The sequence below is a fragment of the Varroa destructor genome, unplaced genomic scaffold (genome assembly GCF_002443255.2).
Source record: "Varroa destructor unplaced genomic scaffold, Vdes_3.0 BEIS01000003.1, whole genome shotgun sequence".
In the NCBI taxonomy this organism is placed as follows: domain Eukaryota; kingdom Metazoa; phylum Arthropoda; class Arachnida; order Mesostigmata; family Varroidae; genus Varroa; species Varroa destructor.
Window position 1 is genome coordinate 33,808,611 of NW_019211456.1, and position 20,724 is coordinate 33,829,334.

General features: G+C 42.5%; 1 protein-coding gene across 2 annotated transcripts in view; it reads right to left on the reverse strand.

Moving 5' to 3' along the window:
* LOC147756854 (uncharacterized) overlaps nucleotides 1-19,817 on the reverse strand; it is an 89,194-nt gene extending 69,377 nt beyond the window's left edge. Inside the window, exons 1-2 of one of the 2 annotated variants that reach the window (XR_015324018.1) lie at nucleotides 19,555-19,693; nucleotides 6,349-8,451 (exon numbers count right to left, since the gene is read on the reverse strand). Coding sequence is in view for 1 of the 2 variants with exons in the window: in XM_086983979.1 (XP_086840105.1) it covers nucleotides 8,211-8,451; nucleotides 19,555-19,817 (504 nt within the window). In the remaining variant the exon portion in view is untranslated. Of the gene's footprint in view, nucleotides 1-6,348; nucleotides 8,452-19,554 lie in introns of both variants that reach the window. The other variant, XM_086983979.1, reaches the window with a different exon arrangement.
* Nucleotides 19,818-20,724: the final 907 nt, after the last annotated feature.

Below are 20,724 nucleotides of genomic sequence, written 5' to 3' on the forward strand. Positions count from 1 at the left end.
AATCTGAAAGAAAGTGCTCATCTGCGAGCAGAGGAAGAAGGAGAGACTGAGTGGGTTGGACTGCACGAGCCGTGTGTTCACTTCGGTCCAGACCAACATCTCGGATGGCCGTCTCGCAATGGGCGCAGGAAACAACTGAAGTGAACAGGATAATGGTCACCTCATGACAGGGACAGTTGAGGCTATACTTTCTACTTTTTGAGCTTTTTACTCTCTGTGGAGTTCCTAGTATAATGACGAGAGAGGCATGTGAGAACATTGGTTTGGGTTTCTGTATTGGTGGCAGTGAAAAGACAAAACGTTGAACCCGTGACAACAGCGTTATTCTGCCCAAGGAAAAATCGAGTCAGACCGGATGCTAGCTAGCCTATCCTTACGGCGGAAGCAGCAGTAGTAAATGTTATCTATCCAAGGTGAATAAAAGCCTAGACTATGGACAAGGATCTACCCAACCAGTGATATACGGGCACCGGAAGAGATAAGGTCACTATTTATAAATTTGTCGCCTTTATGCTTCGTAGGAATGTACAGATATTGGCAAGAAACCACTTCTAACATATTCAGCTATTATATGTTTATCACGCTATAAAATGACCTATACTCGTTTGAAGCACATGTATTTTATGTGCTTCGTCGATCTAGGTAACTGGCTATTCACCGATCTTATTGCTTTACAATTCATCCTGATTGAGGAATCTCTTATGTATCTATAACATTTTCACGTTTGCATTTCCTCTCGGTTGTATTTACATACGCTAAAAAGCACCTCTATTATATTCCAGGTGTGTCTTCATTTAACCTTTTGAGTTCTGCTAAACTGGTACCTCGCTACTCCCTCAGGACAATCAACATTGTTCATGTTCCTGTGTTTCTTGTACGCAAGCATGCAACCCAATGCTAGCTTGCGTCTTTCCTCCAGGCACAAGTCCTGGTTGGAGCAACGGTGAAAGAGATCGGCGCTGTGCAGCTGGCCGCGTTGCTGAATTCTTAAATAGTCTGACTTCCCCAAGTTTCCCTTGGTATTCTCTGTCAATGCGAAAGGAAAAAGCTGCAAATGGGGCCTGGCGAACTCGGCTCGACCCTGGTCCAGGCAGGCCCAAGCGACTACCCGCCCACCAAGCTTGAAAAGAAGGGGACTTTCAACATGGGAGTATGAGACTCGGAGGTCCGTTCCTATAGCTGCTACCGTTGACACCGGTACTGTACCGCTACGGCTGCTGCTGTTTCGGCTGTTGCTGGAGCTAAGAGCAAATACATGTCGTCACCACTAGGCCCAAAGCAGCGGGGCCATACCGTCGTTGCCATGGCCCTGGTCAACCCCCTTTTAGTTCGAAGTTGCCTCGAAGGATGGCAACGAGCAGTAGCTACCGGTACCAACGAAACGAAAAAACTAGGAAAGCGAGTAGCGCCGGCCTTAGCGAACCTGTGAGATGGGTGGAATAACGTAGTCGTAGCGGACAATCCTTGGTTCGCCCACTTTGCCCTGTGAATACGGCCAGAGCTACTATCAGGTAAAAGCATACAATGATGGCTTGAAAAAGGAATAACGAACTTCATTGTAACTAGTTTGTTAAGAAGGATCAGGGAAAGCCAAATCGTACTTTCGCACTTTTACATTCTATTTAGCTTGGTAGTACCTGCAAAAGATGAGGACTTAGTAGTGAAATCATTGCATCCAATGACTGTAACATTAGTTGATGATTTGTCATCAGGGCAAGTTTTTTTTGGGTAATTCAATTTTACTTTGAGCCAAATGTTACTTTTTTTTTTTAAAACTGATGATATTTTATAGCATATTTGGTTTCCCATTACTGTTAAGTGACCAGCGATTACACATCAATAAAACACCCTAAATGCACGATATGCACGTATCAAATTCATACATTCTGTTTCTGTCCATTAGTTTCTGGGATAAAAAAAAATCAAACCACTCTTTCATACTTGATATTTTACTCAGATTTTAAAGCAGTGTCTTCCCTCTGTCGTTATTTTAAGCAGCGAGTCAGAGTACTTTATGGACGCCCCGAATATAGTTAAGTCTCTACATTCGAGCGTGTAGCTTCTTCATCCGAACGAGAAGACGAGGGGAACTGAAAACTTCTGGGAGGGGCAACTATTTGGCCCCGGACTCCGTGTAACACTACGTCAGAGCAGCGTATTGGTCTTACACCGAGGAACCCAGAAATGCAGCGTTTAACAAGCGGCCGGATCGATCAGGCGTGGGACTTGCGCCTGCTGGCGAGCCAACCAGGAAAGGCCACTTGTGTGAACCTTAAGAGGATCGCCTGCATTTACTGTGTACAACCTACCCTCATCGCATGTATTGTCTCCTCGAAGACTGTCAACCGTCGAGAATGGGCAGACATAATGCTCGGTGGAGTATCGCCCTTCATTCCCAGTTTTTCCATCTCGGCTGCATCATCGTGTGCAACCACTCCCCGCATTTAAGTTATAGCCTACACCAGTTCTATTCGTTCAGATGGATGCAAATCTATGTATTTTAAAATACATAGATTTGTGTTTTAGCATCTCGCCTCGTCTGATTCTTCAAACAAATGGTTCAAGACAGGGGAGATGCAATAGAGACGTACTATAACAGAAACAGATCAGAGACACTGATGCGCGTGCGAAAAATGAACTTCAAACTAAGAGCTAACGAATGTGTCACAATAAATAATACATTCCGTTATAAAGGATAAGACGAAACCAAATTTTTGAGGCAGTTTGGGATGGGATTTCATTAGGTTCTGTCGACTGCGCAAAGACAGATCTAGTCAGGATCTCTAGAGCTTCATTTTAGCGATTCTAGAAACGCTGTCTAGTTTATATAATGATATAATGGTGTGGCAGCTGTCCCGTGCGCACGACGGAAAGTGGATGAACGCAGAGGGGTCTGAAAGCTTGCATTGATCATTTGTTTGCTTCAATGGCTTTAAAAATCGTGTGGTTCTAACGGCCAAAAGTTTCGAGGACCACATGAGAAACATTGTGTTGTAATGCTTCTTTGGTATTTATAGGGTCTGGCTTGCTAGTCCTGTTTTGTTCGGTGAGGCAAACTGGAATTTTCTTTTATCGCAGTGCATCATTGTTTAAGATCGACGAATATCATTATTTGCTGTGTTTGAGGAAGCGTGAGCTACGAATGAAACGAGCGAGAGAGCTGTGAAATGACGAGACAATGTCGCGTCTAATACAGGCTATCCATAAATATACTACATATTAATATTAGCTGAAATTATACTGAAATATTAGCGAAACAGAGGCAACATGGAGGAGTTCTTTCTTTAGAGGGCGAACCATTTTCGTATGTCAGAGACGGTTTACATAAAGTACAAACCTGATCATTGATTTAGCCAGATGAAACGCGAGATGTTCTGCAAAATCTAAAACTAGACAAATTAACCCTTCACGTAGTGCGACCTCGTTCTGCAACAGAAACAGCTTTTATCCAGTACAGTATAGGCGCACATACAGACAGGTATGTATCACAATTGGGGTATAACAAGCATGACCGCAGGCGGCAGTTAAGGCACCTGTTGCAATCTGCCGCTCTGCCACAGCGAGACAAACGGCCGTACGGAGAAAAGCGCTAGGGAAAAGAGGCCGGCAAGAGAAGGGGCGACTGATTTGTTTGAAAAATATGTCCGCGCTCCGGTGCTTGCTCCCAGGCTCGCTATGCGCTTCGATGCGCTCGTAATGCTCAGCCGTTCCTTCCGGTATCGCCGGAGGCGCAAAGGAACATTACGCATAGTAGCTGCAGAATTGCACGAAAGAGAATAGAGAGGACTGAGCGAGCCGGCAAACGCGTCCGCTCAGTGAAAAAAGTCCCTACCCAGGACTTAGGAAGTGTCCTGGACTTCTGGTTCTGGAGCGGGGGCCGCACCAGTAACCTTCACCAGTGAAGCTCCCCGCAGCAGCCCTCTCAGATCGTCCGCTCTCCGACCCCCGTAAAGTGACTATAAATGTGGAGGCGGCCAGCGAAAGGGGATGGTCAACGATGCATGCTCCATTATGGATGGGATGAACCTGCTGCTGCTGCTGCTGCTGACTCCTGGATACCCTAGCTTGCTCCGGAGGGACTCGCAATAGAGCGAGTAGCAGGGCTTTCAGGCGTGCCCGAGGTCACCACTATCACAGGGACTCATAAAAGGACATTGAGGCACACACATAGTGACATGGAGTCACATCTATTTCAAGGGAGAACTAACAGTAAGCAAGCAACGAAGTAGATGAAAACGCAGTTCATTTCATTGGTAGGCAGGTGAAGTGTCCGACATGTCTACGTTTTTATGCAGTGTTCATATGTCACTACGGTACAGACCGCTTATATGCACTAACTGACGTAGACTTCAGTAAAACGCGTCTGCTCGCTCATCAATAAGAGCATTAGTCAAACGTGAGTATTATCTAATGGTGTTTGCATGCCGTACCCGCCGTATATATACGGAAGGATAGAATTCAATTTGATTGTACTACGGTCTCATTCGTTACAATCTGCATATTAAAAGCAACATTTACTTACAACGTAGGATTTTTCTGACAGTTTTGTTAGGTTAAAATTTGCATTTTCATTCACACAGGCATTGGGGAGCTCATCAGCCATAGAAATACACGGCTATCACAGTACACAATACGATATCTTAGTTCTCCTCTATATTCCCATTACACCGCCTCACGACAGACCGTGTTAATACCCTCGCACGATTTAACACAAGTAGTGTCGTTTTTTTTCTAAATACGGACTTGTATTCAGGCCCATAAGCATACAATATATTAACTGCACATTATAGCGCAGGTCCTATTGTAATTTATTGAACTCAAAAATCCTTTTAGCTAGTTATTAGCTAATTAGAAAAAAATCACCGAAGTTACAGACATGTTTATCTGAAAACGAACGAAATTTCTAGCGTTTCCTTGTCGTAAAGTTAGCATTTTGTAATTCTACTAATTGTGTGAGACAGAAAAAAAAATACTTTAAAAAAATGTCACAACATAAGCCAAAAACAGAATGAAGACTTAACTCCGGACAAGTATTGGTGTCGACTATTCGCGCGCTAACACGATTGCATAATACCAACGAGTGTAAATCCCGAGTCAATAGATCCCTCACAAAACTGACCCAGTCCGAAGTGAAAGTAAATTATCTAAGATTGTTGAGCCTTGCATTGGAGTGTATGGCCTTGCCGGACTTCAGGTTTGTAGGCTTCTTCGTATGTATGAATGGATACACTTTTTTTAAACTCGCCTTTGAGCATCATTATCGTTACTAGAAACAATGCAGTAATTGCTAGTTGTTACTTTATAGCACGGGGGTGTTACACGATCGTAAAGTGTGCCAAAAATAAAGTGTCTTTATTCACTAGCAAAATATCTAATATTTGTTTAGTTTTTTTTCAAGCTACTACACCAATTTAAATAATTGATAATAATAATTAACTAATTAATTACTCGTAGACTTCATTAAATTAAAAAAATAATTTTTCATTGCCCACATCACAGGATACAGAGGAGCTATAAAAAATATATCTGATTTTTATGTAAAGCGCGAGTCATGACCTTAAAAACTAAGATCAGAATATGGTGAAAAAAAAATTAAAAAAAAAAAAAAAATAGATGGATTTGCGGCAGACAATGCTTTTTGACTTTAATTGATCGTCGATTTTTTTCTAAAGAAGATGTTTGAAATTAACTTTCTATACCTGTGGAAATTTAATAGTGGATATAATCCTCGCAGACTGGTGGAAATACAAAACGTGTCTTTTTGTGAATGATATAACGTGTCATGCTGCTAAGCTGACACAGCTTATCAGTTTGCGCGTAACTACCCGTCCATTTTTTTTATACATTTTATTTAAGCAAATTGTTAAAGGAATGATCTAGTAAGACCTTTAAAAGATTTGACTGGAAAAGGGTTTTTAAACGGCATAAAATGCATTTATGAGAGAAAGATGTTTGATAACAAGATTTTAACTGTCTAAAGGTCTCATCTTTTCATGTTTTTTGCCGCTCCCAATACTGTTATTTTACACACGAAGACAGCTTATTTACAAAAAAAAAAGTCGTATGTTAAAATTATGCGTGCCTCTGTCTTGTTATACATTCGTCTTAACCATTATCAGATTCTGGATACTTTTGTAAAGGTAGATCTTATGTGCCGTCGTTGCTGTAAGCACCTAGATGCATAAATGCCTTACGTCTTTGAACTCTATTTTTTCTACCTTTGTATACAACAGCGAATGTACGACAACACGTGTGTGTGCTTTATGCTGACACAGGAAGCGACACGCCTACGGCTCTCCGCTGAGGCTATCAGTAGAAGTTGTATTGAAATATAGGGTTTACTCTTACCAATATGGTGGGGTCAACTCCTTTCAATCGTAATATCGTCTGACTCTTCTCAAGTCGTTCGTTGACCCATCGGTTCAATCAGCTTGCCTGCCCGCCTTGCTTCCCTACCTCTAGACCGATCGGTCGGCTGGGTGTGATTTTATATGAAATTTTCCTTGCTTCTTCTATACCGTTTTCTGCACCTCATACCTCAATGATAGTGTTGGCGATAGTTGCTGACGGCGTCAACAGCGGTAGCGGCGGTGACGGCGAGTTGGTAGCCTCACTGAGGCTGTAGCCGATACTGGTCGACTGAAGTCCCTCCTAAAACAGCATTTCTTGGGGGGCACGAATGGAGTAAAGGTTCGTGGCAGAGGTGGCGGCAGCGACTGTTGCTGCTGCTGCCGCCGCGCGATGGTGTCGACAGCTCAAAGTGCAGGTCGGGTATGTTGGCAAGGCGGCATCGTAACGACGCAGGACGAAAAAACTGAGGAGGTCGCGCTGCTACTGCTACGGCTGGAAGACTCAATTTAGGAATTCCTTCCCCCTTCCCATACATCAGCTACTTCGTTGGTTGCCTCAGCGAGCCTAGTATAGCGTGCGAGTGGGTGTGTGTGTCTGACTGCTTTTCGCCCACTCGACCATCCGCCTACTCTTTTCGTTACCGCCTATATGTTCGTTCGTTCGTTCGTGGCTGCCCACAAGAGACCCAGTGTTACACAAGGCTATCGTCATGCAGGCGGGCGGCCCAAGCACGCCTGAGCTACTCGTCCCGTCGTTCGGTCGAACTACGAATGCCTTTGCGTACCCCCATTCCACTGTATGGGTATAAATATTATTATAATGCTGACCAGCGACTGTAGCAGCAGCACCACCGCAACTGTCGCCTTCCCCTCACTTGTCGTCATTTCAGCCTATACTGTACCTACCGGACCATTGCAGTGCCTACCATTACTGCTGCTGCGGCTACATCCCCACAATAGACGCAAAAAGTAGGCGTCAAGTTAGGATTCATCTCGGCTGGCGTAGGCTGGAGGAACGCTCAGCGCGAAGAAATCGGTAGGGCAAGAAGAATCCGCCTCGATTGCATCATCGTTGTCCGCGCTGCCAACACTACACGATGATTGCTTTGTAGGTAGGTTTGTTGTTTGGGAGAAGTAAGCCATGAGTTTGGGTCTGCGTGTGTGTCAGGAGTTAGGCAGCAGCAGACACACAAGGACTTTCGTTATCCGGTGGCAAGATGGTCAGCAGCAAGGGTCGATCGTAATCCTCACCATAGTCCTATTGCTACTGCCAACCACAACAACAATGGCGGTGCAGACGATGACGAACTGGATAGTGGTGATTTTTAGACGGACGGTCCAAAGAGCAGAAAGGAGACCATAGTACATAGAGGAGGGATATGGAGGTGGAAGCGTCAAAGATCACCGCTTCTTCCTTCTTAGTTTTGCTATCTTTTGCAGGGGCAAATGTAACGTCTGGGGCTGAAAACAGGGGGCGGAGATCGCCGAATGGGTAGAAAGACGTAGAACACGATTGACGTTCTGCTAGCAGCAATCAGACAATGTAAAAGGTCTGACGTCCTTCTTGGGCTTGACCTGGCTTGGCAAAGGTTCTCCTCTACGAGCTCACTCTTACCCTAGCTCCTTCTTCTTTGCCGTAGTTTGCCCTGCTCTTTTTGTCCTTCTGGACTGTTTCATCCTCGTTGTTTTTTTCAGGAAGGAAAGCGCTAAACTCACCGTATAGCGAACTGACCCAACAACTAAGAGAAAAAATAAGAGAACTGACGAGAGCGTGAAACGAGAAGGAGAGTGAGGTGCTGACAACAAGAGAGGCCAGAAAAAGTAGAAAAGCAAAGCTGCGTAGTTTAGCCATGGCTTGAGTCAAAACTGTGCGAAACAGGCCCACCAAGGAGCCTGCACAGACTGCAAGCGACGCTGGTCCAAACAAACGGCAAGCCATGATCTGCCCAGCGTAAGAAAGACGACAAAGACGAGGAAGTCGCCGGCGTTAGACGGGGAAAACGAAGACAGTTGAGGGGGCTCGGCGAAACGCACGAAGTCGGCCGGAATCGTTCTTTTAGGGTAAGGAACTCGCGACCGTCCGTTGGCCTCCTGAACGGAACTGAGTCCACAATAGCATAGAAGATACGAACGATGGAGACGTAGACACCGAAAATAAGAAAGAACAGAGTTGACATTAGCTACAGGAAGAACAAGCAAAAGAGTTTGAGAAGCCGAGATAGGAATAGGCATTTTGGTTATAACCTGAGAAGAAACCTACAACGATTGCTTAGTTGGGTAGACAGGCAAAGACCAGCCCGGTGAGGTTACAAGTAAGGGAAAAATAACAAAATCCTTTTTGGCACATCTGCGTATGTAGGTTGTAGGTACACTAACCAACGCCTTTTATTATGTATATGTTCGTTTAATACTGGTATTGCACACAACACTAAGCCGATGTCGATGCTCACTGTTGTTAAATAGGGATGTTTTCAGCTGAATAGAAAAACGGAGCTTAGTTATATAACCTATAACAAGGATAAAGGCAAAGCAGGAAGATTGTCTAAAGCCATACATGTAATATGGTTGACTTTGTTACACACATGATCATAATTTTCGCTTTTGTCGTACCCATTGCATCTGGGTACTTATTTTGCGGATCCAGGCAAGATATGCGTATTTTTTTAATGTTCTAATCATTGAAATTTACTAGAGACTACTTTATTTTTAAAAAATAAACCTAAACAAACAGGACACACGATGAAGGCCAACACTTGGATCGTATGTAACACAACGGTACGGTTGTTTGTGCGTTCTGTTATTTTGTATCAGGATCTGCTTGCTTCTTTTATAGTAAGAACTATGCTCATTTCCTATCATTATAATTAATTATGCTATACAATTTTTCGAAATTACCATGCATTTACACTGTAACATTTGAACCCGTCTATCCCTTAGAGGCTCATAATGTAGGATTCTGTACCGACCATACTCGAAAAACTGGCTTCTTTATTTTTACTTTCTTGTAAATGATTTTGTGGGCCTTTTACACTTAAAATATACATATAAAAACAGGGTTTCAGTGTAACGGCGCTTCAGTTTAGGTCGCGAAAATAATTCTATATATGTATATACACGTTGTTCATTCTTATACAAAAAATTGGCTAAGGAGCGAATTATGTATCGTTTTTTGGCCAATTTTTAAAGTGGTTATGTTGAATTAACGTAAAAAGAAAAACTATATATATATATATGTAAGAGAAAATAGACTTGAGCTATTTCGCAAGGAGCGCCCTTTCATCACAAAGCTCTGCTTTCCTTCTGTTATGTTTATATAGAAGTCGACAAAAAAGGAGCAGATTCAAATTTTTACATAATTTTAAATGCTATATTGAGCTAGTCCCTAAAAAGATTTTGACTTTTTCTTCTTTGATGGGAGAGGCAGGCCTCTTAAAACTGTAGTAGCAAACCAGTACACACGGACAGTTAGCTTTTGTTGTGTGTTGAAGGCTTCTAATGCGGGCATATCGCTATGTTCAGCACTCATGGGTGGATCAATCATAATCAGGGGAGTGTACGGGAACTCACCCCCATAGACAATTAAATCAACGAGTTTGAAAAGTTAATATAAGCCCTCACAGTGGAGCATACCCATGATGATCTAAAATAGGTATCATCATAAAAAAATGTATCGAAGATCTACGTCATGAGTTTCCTAAAAAACGTGCCAAATTGCAGAGGCTCCAATGATCAGTAAAAGTCCAACACTTGATGCTATACTAAGATTTAGATACTAAAACCTATTGATAAAAAGAGCTTTTCTACCGTTGTTGTTGCTCGTTGTAGACTAACTATTCGTTTAGACACCTATTGTGAATAGTCAGCTAGGGTAAAAAATGTGGCTAGAAATACATGTACACATACACGCTGGCAAATCGGCTCCGCACACGTATTCGGTTCGTCATATATTTAGAGTAAATCTATGCATAAACAAACAATAAAAAGTGGCGTTTTTTTCTTTAAATGAAATATCACTCTACCATTTATTGCTATTTTCCTTTATTTAATACGCGTGCAACTTTGTATTAACTGCTCATCTTACGTAGTCTTGCCTTACACGTTCAAAGCATTCAGTGCTTCCCTAACGTTTACCTGCGTTCGATCCGAATAGTGTCTAGCTAGTACACGCAAGAACTAATCTAGATTAAAGGCAGATAATTCAAGGGCTGTGATGTCTGCCTATACTAGCCATATTGTCATGTTTTACATGTATCATGTTGTATCAGCATTCAGCAGACCAGCAGAAAGATGCTGGGCAACGTCGACGTCGTCTTCCTTCCTTCTAGCGTGCCTCGACTACGGGTATCCGGACAAGCAACGTAACCAGACTAGCTATTTGTGCTTTCCTTTTCTCGATTTTCTATCGTCTCATTCACGAAGCCCAAACGTTGCCTATGGCATCCGCTTTTGAGGCCCAGCTCATCCACTACCTTTCAGTTTGTATTCGCGACGGCGCAGTTCCCCTGCCTTGCTTTCTACGCCCCACCTCCTCCTGCACCCCCAAACTACGTTTTCCACACGCAACAGCGGCAGCATCAACCCACACGTCTGGCATCGCCGCCACGGTTGTGCTGCTTCTATAAGCTGCTGCTGCTGCATTTTCCCATCCCTAAATCTAAATATGCTAATCTGCTTTTTCCGCTTCTGCCACTCCCCGTCGTTCCTGTGCTGGCAGCTTTTGGAGCTCCGGCTCCTGCTCCTGTTGAAGAACCTGAAGAGCCTCCTCCTTCGCCTCTTACTGCAGCAGCAGGTTTAACGGGAGCCGGAGACCAAGGACTAGGGACAAGCAGCGTTTCAGAGAAAGATAAATGGAGAGACAAGATCGGCAGCAAACCCCAACGAGGCTCGCAAGCAACGCAGCCAGCAGCCGAGGGTAGAAGAGCAAAACGTACAGCAGCAGCAGCACACGCTCAGATGCGCATAACGCACAGAAGGACACACAGACGGACCTATACACGGACAGCTGTACTCGAACAGTCGGTTACGCCAGCCAACAGCAGGGCGCCAGCATGTACTTGACTGCTGGTTGGGCAAATTGCATAGGTTGTTGTGGCGATAGCCGTAGTAGCGGCTGCGGTTAAGGGGAAAGACGGGACTCCGCCGAAAGGGGCATCCCGGCCTAACCGCCAGCACCCGGTAGATTGGGAGCGAACTTGAAGGAAAAGTTTTGAAAGCGACGCGGCCTGTTCAGCAAACAGTGTGGCGGTGAGGCCAAGCTAGATTTCCGATAAAGAGCAAGAAGAATCTCCTTCAGAAACGCGCGTGCCTTGAATCTGGATAATCTTCGAGGGTGAAAAACCTACTGAGAGATACGAACAAAAGCCAAACTTATGTACGCAGGTGATACACTGTATCACAACAACAAATAAACAAATAAATTGTATTCTACGACTCTATGAGGCGACTTGTTTCGTTCATACAAGCGATACACGACTTGAGGTTTAAATGAAAGCTAGTAAAACGCACGGGTTAGATTAGAGATGCTTTAATAGCAACAAGTATGCGACATAAGTGTAGCTTCCGATTTGGATTATGCACAGATAGCAAGTTCGTTATGTTTGTTACTTTTTTAGCTGACGGTAAATATTTGTCGTATCTAATCGGCCAAGTAATTCTACCACGCTACGCGGCGGAAGTGGTTGGACTTATTAATTTCCGCAGCAAGCAGGAACGCACTTCGATTATCCTTGACCCCGCGACAGAGTCACCTAAGACGATTATATGGGTGACCATTCGACAAAATGATAGTATATTGGTAAAGATCCACGACTGACGTCTGCCCATTTACCGTTCAGAATCTAAACCGGTGGCCACGTAACTGTTCATCGCAGATATATAGTGAGACGGGACACACAGCAGATAGAGACTGAAAAATCCGTCTAATCACAAAGGAAGCGAATTGCAAAATGGTGTCTCGGTAGCATTTAAAGTTTAAAGGCGTTGGCGTGAGAGCTCGAGTTGGAAGTGCCGATAGGTCAATAGCTTCGCAGTAAGCAAACAGTGTAAAAAAATTCTCGGCATATGCATACTATGAACGCAGGTACGCGATACATGCCACAGCGATCGATCGATCGGTTTGTTTGAAATAACAACCTGTGTGAATCTGAAACGCATACGGTAACTCTACCATAACAAATTTGAGATTGTAGTTGGCCAAAGGTAAAAATTTCCCCACATTCCAATTAATGTCCCATAAAATATCACACAGCAGAAGTGTACCTATGGGCGCTCAGAAATTGAACTGGTAAATGTCAACCAGATACGAACTAAACGAAAGAGCAGCATTGTGGACGGTGTTACGTATTATCAGGTCAGCGTTCTGCCACCTCGACCGCCCTATTGAGTACGTGAGTAAGCACATTGCTTTGCAATTGAATGGACGTTCAGTTCTGTTCCATGTTCGATTTAAAATTTCATGTAGTTAGTATTATCAGCAGACAGAGAAATTAGTGTGTTAAAATTAATTATTTAATCTACACTTTCTCGCACTGGATTTGTATCCTCATATACAAATGACCTAGTTTTACTAAATAATCGTGCAATAAATCAGTTGTCGTCCTCGAGAGCGCTGTCACGCCAAACCTCTCAGGGGGGTCAGAACCTGCTAAGAGTTACTGTTGCTTGAAGAGTTCAACGTTGTCGACGTTATGCGTCACTCGCTCAGACCAAATAGGTGAGGTTGTATTGACAGCGTCGGCTACGCCGATTACGACGCAGGGAAAAAGAGTCCTTCACCTGAGTTGACTGGGCTATCAGCGGATAACACTTCTAAGCGACGTCAGACGCGTGTTCGAGGTAGCGGAGACAGTGCCCTCTAAAGCTGCGTGTATGCCATTCGTGTAATATATCTATCTTACTGCCGGGCGACGGTTTTGTCTAGTCGAAATGTATGTTTATTGTGCGTTGCATGGATGACAGCTACCAGATAATGCTAAGAAACACAAAGCACAGAGTGTATGTGAGTTACAGTTACCGTACGTTTGGACCTTGTGAATAAGAGCAATAGATAAATCTTTTTGTGGATCTGCAATGTCGTGTAGTAACGAGATGATGAAGGCGGCGAAAAGCGTTTGCTAGAAACGTTGCGTTGTTGTGTTAAGATCGGACATGATGGCAAGTTACATAAAATATATTATACCATAAGATTGCCTGAAGTATCTATGTCCAGGACGGGTCTGCGTGATAATGGTGCATCTCTGTGCCAACGATGAGACACTGAGGAGAATATCCGTATAGCCCACTGATGTAACCTAGCAAAAAGTGGCTAATAGCTGTTATTTTAAGATTTTAAGAACATCGTTTATGTGGTACATACAATGGACCTATAAAAAATCCGATATAGTGGTAAAGAAAACCGGTAGTTTGGAGTAAAATGAATGAAACCATTTAGAAACAAGCTTAACAACACGTTAACGGAAGGGTGCATAGATAAACAGAACTTGAATTAACATCGAATGCAGGAACTAATGTCCTACTCTAGATGAATCTAACACTGCTACTACTAAGAGCCAAATATAAATACAGTTGGCTTGCATTCTATGGGTGATAAAAACAGTCGTAAAACAACGTTAAGAGTTCCTTTCTGTCTATGACTGTTTGTGCAAGATGAGCCCTGTTAATCGTAAGGGCAAATAAAGCACATTATCGTATGAGCCGTTAATACCCAATGAGTAGCTAGCGATCGAAACCGCTATGTTGAATACATTTTAGCCTTGCCCAGGCTGTGAAACATATATAATTGTTCATGCCCATTTTATCTGTGCTGTCCTATTTTTGCTCTGGGGCTTTTCTCTCAGTAGACTAAAATATTCTCTGTTGCAAGCAGCATCTATGATACGCAACGACGTCTCGTGGAAACTGCTCATTTGTTATTGCAAATATGTTCCAACTACCATAAAGGCTAATAAGAGAAACTCTTTTCTCCAGCTTTTATAACGTCTTTTACGGTCCGTTTATGGACAATGTAATAACTACTACGAAACGGTCTTTCAAAATTCAAATGAACTTTTCTTTGTGACTTCTATAGAAACTTACTAGACATTTATGATGTGTTCTTCAAAGAGGGATAGCGAGTTGTGTTAGTGATCCAGGTCGTGTCAACGTAACTTGCCAGTTATCTTCTTATTATTTTATTATTATTAATTTTTCTTTGAGATGGCGGCTATCTCTAAATTTGTTATTGACTTCATATAAAGTTTAAAAATTACTAGTTTTTTTATTCGTACAACTTACTCATTCTCAGCAAAACAACTAGAAATTGTGATGGTCTAATTAAGAAAAATCAAGTGTGCAAACCCTTATAGAGTTGTCCATTACGGCAGAACCGCAGCTAAAAGTAATTCTGTTTATTTTCTTAAGTCTAATGTATTGAAATAGGTGATAATTGCTCTTAGAATCTGGCACTGAAATCAATGGGATATCATTGAAATATTCCAAAAAGGCATGTTGCCATTAAACGAGGTAAAGACTACCAAAACCGCCTGACCTCAATAAAAAATACACATCGTTATTCCCTCACTTTATTGTCCATGCGAACAAAATATCCAATCATACTATTCGTCATATCTGATATCGTTGAGGCGGCCAATGACAACGGTCAGGAGCTGCCGCTGCTACGGTTCTACAATCTTTGATACAATACAGCAATACCTGCCCAGGCTTGACAGAATCCTTCGATTACATGTTTCAACTCCGTTGTGAAGCTACAAGACCCTCACCGTTCGAAAAGCAAATGGAGCCACCGAAGAAGGAAGAGCAGAAATAGGCCAAAGCTAACTTGCACAACAGGATGCATCAGGGCGTACCACATAGTAGCTGTAGATATAGGCTGCTTCGCCTGCTGCTACAGGGTGTCAATCTTCAGTAATACGAGGAAGCCCACGAAGACAGCCGGCTTGAGCCTGTGAAGATTCCAAGCAGCTCCTGTCCTACGTCCTGCGAAGTTGACAGCCGTGAGACGTCGCAGCGTTTGGCTTCTGGGGCCAACGTTCATTCGACTGGGAAGTGCTCATAGATTCCGGCGGGGACAAGCGCATATAATCCTGCCCTATCTTACTTGCCTTCATTCCCGCACTGCAAGTATTGACAACGCCTATAATCTCAAGTGGTTCTTCTCTTTGGGAGAATGCCGCATCAGTTTGCGTTGCTTTGAAATAGGAAAATCGGCCAATGCAAAAATGCGAAAAGGAGACGCAAACCATAAGCGACTTCAATACAGGGGAAAGGATGTCTCCGAAACAGAAGAATCTGAGAGTTCTCTGGCATGGCAAACTCTCGGCTGCCGATAAGCCACGGAAGGGCAGAACGAGGCTAGCGAAGTAAGGGCTGTAGGTTTAGGCTGAGTCAAGGTTGGGGGCACAAGACGTATGGGGGAATAGCATCGATCGAGCGAGCACGAAGTTCTCCACTACCCAGAGTGAGCGCAAAACAATCCCCTACTAATAAAAGAATGAAAGAAAGAGTGAAAATAAGAAGGTCTTCGAAAGGTACCTTACGAGGTTTTCAGCCCTCTGAAAAAGATCACACCAACTAGGCCATTCTGCTTACCTTGATTGGTCTCAATTACATCGCATAAGTTATCATCAGATTACAGAACGAGCCAAAGATTTACGACATAGGAAGCTACACATTTTCCTGCAAGAGCCTGCCAAATTGCTATGAATATTTTAGCGATTACGGTGTATCAGGTACATATGCTACCGAAGATGTATGTACGTATTGATAATGAAATGACAGCTTTCGATGATCGCTCAGACGACAGGTCAGCTTAAACAAGCCGTGTGTATATATACTTAATTATGATTATTTCGTACGGTTGAAATGTCCCCAGGATCTACAGGAACTGAAGGTTTGAAGACTACTAGAACATATTATATCGGTCGTGCATACGACATAGATTGGACAACTAATCTCTCGTAACTGGATCAAATTAAATTTAGTATTCCTATCGTTAGGCAGCAAACAGCACAGAACTGGAGCACCCTTGCCGTAAACGCTGCAGGAGGTATTAAATTTATATCGTAAATAGACGAATAGAGCCAAACGAACATAAGTGAATCCTCTGTGAATGGTACAAGAACTTTATTGGCTTCGAAATTTCACCTGTGACAGTGATTATTGTCATCGATTAGAATTGTCACAGGTGTGAAGTTACCTTTCACTTAAATAGTATAGCTCGTTCCCAATAAGAACAGTTCAAATGGTATCGACTGGCCTACATAATCTGTAGATCAGGAACAAGAGTCATACACAAAATTACTCTGTAAAATAAAATTATCTCCCCCAGCTGTTCGAGTATCTCCCAAAGATTGTTCGAAAACGAGCTAAATTTCATAGCTAGATCGTTGGCCATTGTTTTTTTCGTTCGATTGCTTTATGTCCATATGAAATTTTACCTGACAGGCTCCTAACACGTTATCGACTCTATGCTTTCACATACCCTGTGTTTCACTATCGTCTATACCGTTATCGCGTTAGAACTGTATGTTACCATTTCCAACCTCCAACCAGATCTCTTAAGCCCGGGCGATTTTGGCAGCATACTTCCTTGTTTTTTTGGTCGGCGAGGTGCGACAATATTTCGCTAGTCGAAATGGTATTTCTTAACGCAAATGGTCGTGGGCAGTAACATCGTGTGATGCATTACGCCATGGTAGTAATCCTTAGATAGATCATATGCATGCTATTTTTCATGTATCCATGGTGTGCACGCTACTAAAAGTGTCATTAAATAACATTGCAATCCACATTGTAATAACATAAGAAAATCATAGGGTATACGGCGTGTTTTCGTATGTTGCCAATGTTTTGTATATCATTTCTGTCGCTTTCGTATGCTGTCGCTATTTTCGTTTATCTCATAACAGATCATATTTTTTTTGTCACTACAATAGCCGTGTATACTAGCTACAACTTATATATATATATATATATATATAAATTGTTTGCGTCTATTTTTGCACCAGTTTATTAACAGAAAGCTGGCTAACTTTACCTTTGTGCTTCTACAATAGAAAACTACCATACTGATTTGTATATATAAAATACTGGTTTTCGGCGGACCGTACAGCTCGCGACCGAAAATTCTCGGAAGTGATTTTCCAACCACACATGATTCCAAGTTGCCTCGTTTTGTAAGCTCGTCATTGTTCATTATAATAATCAACAATGACGAGCAGATACGTGTGTAATAAATGGGAGATAGATACAGATTCAGGCTCCCCATCACCCCTGTTTGCTCAAGGTTCGTGACTGCATGGGAGAGAAAGATGGCGGAAATCGGTTCTGCCTCATATATTACTAAGGGGCTACGGCTACTGAAGCCTGCAAAGGTATGAATAGAACCAATCGACATATTGCCTTATATGGCTTTTAGCATATCTAACACAGTGTGTTTTCATTTACAAGCAAATGTGTATATCCGTACAAAATGTGCGATTTGTACAATTCGTTTACTATCGTCGCGCATCTCTTCCGCCGCACATACCGACCTTGTACCATTTTTTTTTTTTTTTTCATTTATGCGTTTGAAAAATACAATTGTATTTTTTTCAAAATACAAATAAAATAGCAATAACATCTAAATACTAGATTAAAAATTTAATCTTTTAAGGGATAATCTTTTTTCGGGAAGATTAATTTTGTCAGTATATCTAAATACGCTCGAAACGCATGGATAATATTATTACTTAGTAACTGACTTGATAAAGGCGATGATGCATGGCTCTGAAATAACCTCACTGAAACACAAATGCTGGATGAAAACCAAAGTAAATAATTCTGTTTCTAAGTCTACCTGTGTGTAAAAGTATAGTTTATGACGAATAGATAAACTTTTAAGACGCCTCTTAAATAACACATTGTAATTTCGTGACAGTCTCTTTACGAGAAGCTAAGATAGGACATGGCAAAAGATGGTAGGTTTAACACGCTTCTGAAGATTGATCCACACTGAGAGCCAGTAAGATGCAACTCTGGCTATGTGGAATACCTCTAGCATAAATATAACTACAAATTTATGATTTGCTTCGTATTTGGTTCGTGACAAAGTCAACATACAGAAAAGACCCACAAACATGAACGTTCAACGTTACGTCAAGAGATAAAAGCTGATAATAAATTTCTGTTGCGTGCAAACGCGTAGACTTCCTCTACAAATATGCTTTTTATGTATATGAAGCCTACTTCGGTATCCTCACAAGATTTCGCTCTAAACTACTTCTTAAAGGTCGGAACCCTCTTCCTGCAAATATAAATTCTCGGCTCTTTTGATTAGTCTTCAACTTTATGTTTTAGGAAAAGGATTAGCCTCGCAGTTCCCTGTGTAAATACGAGCATTGGGATAAAGTAAAAATACTTGCCGTATGAAAAGTCTTCGTTCTTCGTTTGAGTCGTTCATTAGTATTAACTATTTCACAAAATCTACAAGTTCAAATAGATCACATACTTATACATACTCGGACGCGTAACCCAACTTTTTCCCGGGAGTTATATTGCTACGCATAAGGTTCGACTGATTGCCATAATCAGCTCCGGACGTTTTGCATCTGACAATAGGGTAGAATTTTCATTTCTCATCGCCGGTATCATTTTTTTACGTAGGATTATTTTTTATAAACCTTGTTTAATGAGTGAGATGTTGTACTCTGCTTGTTTATTCAGTTTAGGATAAACTCATAAATTTGCCCCGCGTATTTTTTCTATGACGCCAGGCAATTCAGAATTTGCTTTTGAGTGACTCCCAACTGATAAGGTTTGTTTAGCTCGCGCTGAATCTAGCTTTAGCAACGCTCGAAATAGTATGTCCTGAGACGTCTCTGAGCGTTCAGGCCGTGGATTATAATTCAGAAAAAAGAAACCCTTCCTTTATGATGTCTTGTAAATCCATTTTTAACAATTGCAATAATGCTTAACTACTAACCAAAATATTGAATTAATAGACTTCGTTGTCTCGGTAATATTAGCATGCAATACGTCCAGTGAGGCTTTTCTGCGCCGTATTGGGTGCGCTTCTAAATGATAGCACGAGATAGATGTAAACAACAAGTAGCTCAAATCCCCCAGATCACGCAGAATGGTCTTCGATAAGACAGGGAATTTCAAAGCAATTGATACATTGTCCTCTCCACAATTCAAACGCTCACTTCTACAGAAACATTTTTCTTACCGCATGACGACGCTGTTTTCCCTCTGCTCTGGATGCTGCCATGTTTCATGACGAACTGCCAGTAGCGCAGACGTCATTGAGTACTGAGCAGCTCGACGGTAGCCATTTGTATGGGCAACTACGTTCTGAAGTTTCGCACCTCTAGCTACCTCTACTGTGGCTACAGTCGGTCGTAAACAAATCCGCGCTTGGGGCTTAGCCGATGCTGACAGGTTGATGGTACAGAATCGTGCAGGAATTAGCCCTACACCACACGTACGCATTGCCTAATTTCAGTGTAACAACAGAAAAAGCGCGACGCGCAAACGTAAACCATTTAACAGGGATACGGCTAGCGGTCAAATACTACACACAGGATATTAATAATGCGTCAGCCAACGAAGCAAGCGATTGAGCGTTGTACGTATACGCCGTCGCCGGTTACTTTTCTTGACCCCGCGACTTGCCCTGGGTTATAACAACGTTTCTGGATGTTAGCTTTTTCCAGTTGACTTAATAAACAGTTGACTGTTATTGTATTTTGATTGGTTTGCAAAAGACTACAAACACTGCACCACTTGTGCGGATTCTGGAGACGAATCCCGAAAGAAGTTTTCAGGTGTATATACAGGTGAAGTGCATGGTCGACAGCTATCAGCCGCTCTTGTGTATCGTTTTTATTTCTGAAGAAAAATCTTCTCAAGCTGCTTAGCGTAACGCTGGCTTTATTTATAACACCACCAGTTATTACTGCATGTGTCTACAGTCACTTAGGCGGAGTCCTACCGTCAGACGTAGTTGTCCGTAGTTATTCTTCTGCTGTGGGCTGAAAATAGGCAGCCGTCGAACGAAACTCTATTGTCGTGTGTATACGCGGTAAGCCAAGTCAAGAGACCTCTTGTCTGTTCTGCGTGTTTCTAGCGGAACTTCTGTCTTTCGCTTGTCTAATTCACGTATTTTGAAATTGGTGACAAGTTCAACAGCTACAACAGCAACGGCAACAGCGTCCGGCTGGCGCTCGGGGCAGCCGTTCCCAATGCTCGTTTACACACCGCGCCACTGCAACGGCGCACACAGGCATCAGAAGGCGAAAACCAACTTGTATCACGCCAGAAGAAATTCTCCGACCTGTGGCCCGGTTAAGTTACAATCCTCTGCCGGCCCAAAAATTTGCACTGTCTGACCGGGCGG